Source organism: Ctenocephalides felis, unplaced genomic scaffold, assembly GCF_003426905.1.
Source record: "Ctenocephalides felis isolate EL2017-DRISC unplaced genomic scaffold, ASM342690v1 CF-g0.4_SCAFFOLD_01886, whole genome shotgun sequence".
Taxonomy (NCBI): Eukaryota; Metazoa; Arthropoda; class Insecta; order Siphonaptera; family Pulicidae; genus Ctenocephalides; species Ctenocephalides felis.
This window is the reverse complement of record NW_020538040.1, coordinates 110,777,282-110,784,211: the sequence shown is the minus strand read 5'-3', so window position 1 is coordinate 110,784,211 and position 6,930 is coordinate 110,777,282. Positions and strand designations below refer to the sequence as shown.

General features: G+C 31.6%; 1 protein-coding gene across 1 annotated transcript; it reads right to left on the bottom strand.

The window, feature by feature from the left end:
- Positions 1-80: 80 nt before the first annotated feature.
- On the bottom strand, positions 81-4,444 carry LOC113375702. The gene is made up of 7 exons (XM_026615645.1): positions 4,417-4,444; positions 4,248-4,355; positions 3,215-4,114; positions 2,674-3,161; positions 1,315-1,807; positions 225-310; positions 81-95 (listed from the first exon to the last, which is right to left on the bottom strand). Exons 1-7 carry the CDS (start codon positions 4,442-4,444, stop codon positions 81-83), a joined length of 2,118 nt encoding a protein of 705 aa, XP_026471430.1.
- Positions 4,445-6,930: the final 2,486 nt, after the last annotated feature.

Below are 6,930 nucleotides of genomic sequence, written 5' to 3'. Positions count from 1 at the left end.
TGAGTTGAATATACATTTACAAAAAAGTCTAGAAAAATATGTAAATAATCGAAGACGTTATAATGAAAACTAAAAAACACCTAAGTTTGACAAAACTGTAAAAAATTATTTGGTTAAGCCATTATTGTTATTAACACATTATAGTATGATAATAGTTCTTATAAAATATGCAGTTTGTGCTAAAATTTGCAAGCGCTTGCTAGTAATTATTTATACAAACTTACTGGTGACAATCTTTTGTTGACCATCAATTGCATTGATGGAATGTGATAACCATAAAAATATTGTGAACAGATTGGGACATTTAACACTAAAAATGGAGTAAACAATTATTAAAACCTTAATATTTCTATAGTTATAGCTATTGTTTGTCATAATGAAAAAACAACATATACATGTTCATGTGGAATGTTGCATATTATAAAATCTTAGAATTAGGTAGTGATGTTATTTATGTGCATATTTCATTAATAACAATTGAAAGACTACAATAATCCATAATATTAATTTGAAGATGTTCAAGTTATATCTTACCAGAACAATGATTTTCATACTATGATTTAATTTCTATAATCTTTGCTTTTCATTGGACATAGCAGAAATAATAAATTAGTACGTTAAGTTAATATTGTTATACATTAATATACATTTAACAATATCCATCGTTTGAAACAAATATATAATTACAAATAATATGTAGCATTTTCTCAGAAACCATCAGATATTATAGTCTTGAATTAATTATGGGCATGAACTGGAATTTAAAGTATAGTGAATTATCAATCGACATTTAGAATATATTGGATTTTCATTTGCATATCATATATGTTAATATTATATTATCGTATTAATGTAATAAAAGTATCTTTTATGTAATTAGATGTGAGTTTAATCGCTTCGCTAAATTCTTTCATTTCAGATAGACTTTCTACTACTAACATGATTCAACTAACTGCCTTTCTACCACTAACTCTATTGCGTCATTGCAAAATTTTATTTTCTACGTTCAAGTACACTTACTTGTTAAGTTTTTTTTTATTTTTTTTTTTATTTTTTTTTTATTATTATTTTCTTTTTTTATTTAATGGCCTTGCTAACTTGAGCATTTAGCCACTTACTACATTACATTATATTTTATACAATAATCAACTAAATATACTTAAAAACTAATTTTACATTCTTTCACGAAATCACATAGCAACCTATAACATTTTATGTTCTGTAATACAGTATATAAATTGAAAGGTTTAACACACTGATTTAACTTATATAACTTGTCAAACATTAGCTTCCTTTGCACTACATATCTATTACACTCCATAACAATATGCTCGCAGGTACCGCTTGCACCACCGCATGCACATTGGTCTGATTCCACAAGTTTCAACCGAAACATATGAGTTGGAAATAACCCGTGATTTAATCTCAATCTTGTAACTGTCACTAACACCCTTCTGTCTTCTTCTTTAAATTGCTCCTGCCATAGTTTTTTATCCACTACCGGTTTAATTCTTTTATAATACTGGCCACGTGTCTGAGATGAAACATTCCAATCTTTTTGCCATTCTATGTTGATCCTTTGCGATACTTTATTTAAAAAATCTTTATACATGGCAACCTTTACCTGTGGCCCATGCTCTGAAGCCCTCTTTGCTAATTTATCTGCTTCTTCATTCCCTACAATCCCAGAGTGTGCCTTGACCCATAATAATTTCACATTATGGCCCCCTTCTACTAGCCTAGCAATATTATTCCAAATTACATAATACATAATGCAGCTTTTATTGTCTGTAAATATAATCGCTTTCTGAAAATTGTATCTTTTTATTAATTCTAGTGCTTTTTTAATTGCTATCAATTCAGTCGTAAATACTGACACAAAATCAGGAAATTTATAACCTAATTTTATCTTTAAATTTTCCTGAAATACCGCACAACCAGCCATATTTTTGTATTTAGAGCCATCCGTAAAAATAAACTTAAATTCATTTAAATTATCACCATCAACATTGAAAATCTTCTCCATAATTAAAGTACAGTCTAGATGGAGAATATTATAATACGGATGCTTCGTGTACTTGACCGTGCCTGCACTAATCTCTGATACACCTATAACTATTAACCAAACTAGGAATTGTTTTTTTTTCTCCAGTACTTGCTCATTATCGTATCTATAGCAACCTTATCTATTTTATCTATTATTGGTGTATTTTGTACTAAAAGTCTCTTTATTATAAATTTGTCCCTCAGGTATTGTCTTCTGAGGTTTAACGGTAATTCACCACTTTCCACGAGTAAAGCATTGGTAGGCGTGGATGTCATTGCTCCAAGGCATATTCTTAAACTTTTATACTGCGCTTTGTCTAATTTTTTACAGTGCATGTTATTATTAAAAATTACGCATCCGTAATCTAAGTGCGGTCTAATTAGCGCTTTGTATAATTTAAGGGCAGTAATAGGATGAGCCCCCCACCATGTTCCAATCACCATCCTCAATAAATTAATATTTTTTTCGACTTTTTTAATTACATAATTAATATGCGTTTTGAATGAGAGTTTTTGATCAAAAATTATCCCTAAAAATTTATTATTTTTTCCAATTTTGATGGAATGGTTACAACTATTAATACTTGTAGGGAAATTTTTGTCCCTATGCCTTGTAAAAATACCTACCGAACTCTTGTCATCAGACAACTCAAGACCTTTTTTTGCTAGCCAAACATGAAAGTGTTCAATGTTCCGAGACATTACATCTATAGCTTCCTGGAGACTCTGTTTCTCCACGTACACTACAACATCGTCTGCGTATTGCAAAATTTTAGTACCAGGTTCCCAAATATATTCTATGTTCCTTACATACAAGGCATATAGAATTGGGCTTAAAATATCGCCTTGCGGAAGACCCTTATACATCTTTCTTGGTCCTATGATCCTATCGTTAATTTTGAAGTAAACGTTTCTCTCAAAAACTGCAGCAGTTATAGCCCTCGAAAATTTATGTGGAAGTCCTATATCATTCATGGCTTTGCTTAAAATTTCAGGAATAACATTATCGTATGCACCTTTGATGTCGCTAAACAATGCCACGACATAGTTATTTTTAGCATTAGATAAATGTAAATCAGCAGAGAAAATACTTAAGTTATCATATGTTCCAAGGCCTTTTCGAAATCTATATTGACTTGTCGGCAAAATATTATTTTTTTCTACCCACCTTTGACTTTAGCGACACATGAAGCTAGCGATATTGGTCTATATGACGATATTATACTTGGGTTTTTCTGGGCTTTCTTAATAAAAATTAATACGTAATCATTCCATTCTCGAATTTTTTCAGGTGTTAACCATACATTGTTGATAATTTCAATAAATATTTTATTGGCCGAAAATGGTAGATTACTAATCATAGAATAAAATATAAGATCCTTACCCGGAGCTGTATCCGTATTTTTCCCAAAAACTAAATTTAACTCCCATAATGAAAACGGTTTTAACAGCATATGATCTTTCAATAACGAACTGCTTTTGTAACAATTTTCAATACAAGATTCGACCCCGGCAGGGGCATAATAATCCATTACTCCTTCTCTTATTTCATGCGGTATATTTTCATTCGAATTAACAGGCTCCACAAAATTTTTAAGACGTTTGATCATTGCAAATACCTCCCTCGGTGAAATATTCGGTTTAAGATTATCCGTTAACTGATACCATTTATGTTTTTTCTTTTTCTTGAAAATTCTTCTAATATTACTGTTAATAGTATTACATACAACAAAGTTTTCATAACTAGACTTTTGTCTATATATTTTTTCCGCCTGTCTGCGCTCTCTTATTAATTTATCACACTCCTCATTCCACCATACTGGTTTAGCACATTTAGCATTCAGGTCCCCATTTTTCATCGGAATAATTTTTCTGGCCGCTGAATTAATAGCATTTATGAAAAAATCATACGCACGAACCGGGTCGTTGCTATTAAAACTCTCCAAATTTTTTCCTATCTCTGACTGGTATTTTGTCCAATCGGCTTTTTTACAATTCCAACTTGGATTATATTTTCTTGCTTTTGGCACACCTCTCAACTTCAACAAAATTGGATAATGATCCGACCCTAATGAATCATCACATACATGAACACAAAGAGATGTCAACTACTGACATATTATTTTTAAATTTTAAGGTAGGCTTTCCATTATTGAGTATATATAAATTATTGTTTTCAATAGGCTCCAACAAATTATTACCATATTTGTCACTAAAATTACTACCCCATGAAAAGTGATGTGCATTGAAATCTCCACAAAGAATAACGGGTTTGGGCAATCGCGAAAGAAAATCATTCCACTCATTTACTGAGACATAATAATTAGGTGCAACATAAATAGAAATAACGTACAATTTAAAATTTCATACCATTAAGTAAATTCCACAACTTTGGCATCTTTTTGGATCCAAAGATCCTAAATTAATTGCTACCACATTATATGGCTGGTTACGATGCACGAATATAGCCGCACCTCCTTTTCCATCATCTCTGTCCTCTCTCACTATATTATAATTTGAAAATACATAAGTTTTTTCTTTCTAAAACCAGGTTTCAGTAATAGCCAAGATTGATATATCCTGACATGACAAAAAATATTCTAAACTACTCCTATTAGACATAAATGACCTTGCATTCCACTGAAGAATTGTTACATCCATTACAGAGTTATTCTTTAAATTTGTACTTGCCATAAAATCGATTTGTATTAATTATTTATTAATTTTTTAAATGTTATTATATATACACACTATTCTTGTCATGTTCTATTAAGTATTTATTAGTAATTACGACCGAAACTAAAGACATTATTGGTGCTGATTTCCAGCTCCACCCCGCTGTGCATTCAATATCTTTTTCATTTCAAATATTAACAATTTAAATTGATTTTCATCACCCGTACTGCAAATTTCCTTCATTAATTTCATAACCTGTGCGATGTTTTTATCTGAGTCTTTATACTGCTCACTTATATTCCTAATTGACCGTTCTACGGTTACATGTTCCGAATTTGATTTAACACGCTTCCTAGGACTATACTTTGTTTCCAAATGGTTGTAAGTAACTGCTGCTGATACCAGCTCCTCCTTTTTATTCTCTGTGAAATTAGTCTTAATCTCGGACTTTCTGTTTATGGTTTTGAAACCATATCTTTTAGGTCTACTGATTGTGGCCACCTTTCCATTATCATTACGTTCTTCACCTTCCATGTCTGATAAGACGTCGAATCTATTAATGTGGTTTAACACCGGGCCTGATGTCTGTTTATAATTTGTATTGGATTTAATGACTGGAAAGTCATTATTTTTATCAAAACTAATAAAATTGGATTTAGTCTTGCTAGCATATGTATCGCGTCGAATTAAATCTCTCGCTTCATGGTAAGGTATGTTCTGCATAGCCATCATCTCCTTAATGACTTTATTTTGCATGAAAATAGGACAAACCTTGCTATTTGCTGGATGTTCTCCTTTACATAATACACATAACAATTCAGACGCATCACATTTATCTTCATTATGTTCCCCGGCGCATTTCATGCATTGCTGTTTACCCCTACATTGCTCCTTGATATGGTTGAATATACAACATTTAAAACATTGTATAATTCTAGGTATAAAAGGCCTAACTTCACATTTGACTGAATGAATAGCAACTTTATTTGGTAAGTCTGTTCCCCTGAAAATTATTTTAACACACTGTGCTTTATGTACACCAATATTTTTCGACCTCAGACATACCACATCAATGATAGGTATATCTGATTCTATCACATCTAGAATTTCTTCTTTTGTAAGGTTTGGGTCTACATCAAAAATTATTCCTTGTCTAAAAAGAACATATCTCGGTATATATGCTTTATATTTATTTTTATCTAGTACGTTACACTCTAAAAACTTGTTTGCTATTTTCGCATTTTTGAATTCTGGCTTTATTTTATTTATTCCTATAGAAGATATTTCCGCTATCCCAAATTTATAGTCAACTCCTGTATTGTATATTATTTTTCCCAGAGACATAGGATGTAGCCTACCTATATTCTTATCAATGGATTCAATATAAACAACAAATGGTCCTTTGTCGCATGCATCGAATCTTGCTGCATTATTGACAGTCTTAGGGATATTCAAATGACTTCCCATAGTGACCTCTTCACACACTTCTGAGCTACATTGCATATTAATACTATCCATGTCATTACTTGACTTACAATTATTGGGAATACTCTCCATATTAATTTCTTTGCTTGATTCCGAATTAACTTGTATATTAACATTATTCACACTATTATCTGACGTGATATTATTAAATTCACTGACCATATTAATTACCTCACACGATTTTGAATTACCTTGCGTGTGTTCACTAATCATACTATTGTCTATCATAGTATTGTTCACTCGTACTTCACTCGAATTACTTTGCACATTGATACTATTCATATCTTTACTATTATTTAAATTGTCGATACCAACAATTTTACCTCTTAAATAATTGACACTTCTTTTAAATATTTCTTCTCTAAAACTTTCTTTCGAATTTCTGTATGGTTTGCTTGATTTAACACTTTCTTTAATATTTCTATACGCTTTGCTTATTTTACCGGTACTACTCTTTTCCGACACTAATTTCCTCTCGCTACTATCAACACTAATTACATTTGCACACTCCAAATCCATGTTATTGTCTAAACACGTGTACATAGCTCCTGCAATCGTCGAACCAATCACAGAGCAATCGCTGCTGACGCTTGGGTCGGGCGGTCGCCCGACAATGCCGTCTGACTCGGCAGACATTACGTAAGATAGGCTTGAATTTATAGAAAATATTCGATGTGTACCGTATGGCTGTCTCGAACGAACTGACTTGTTAAGTTATTTGAA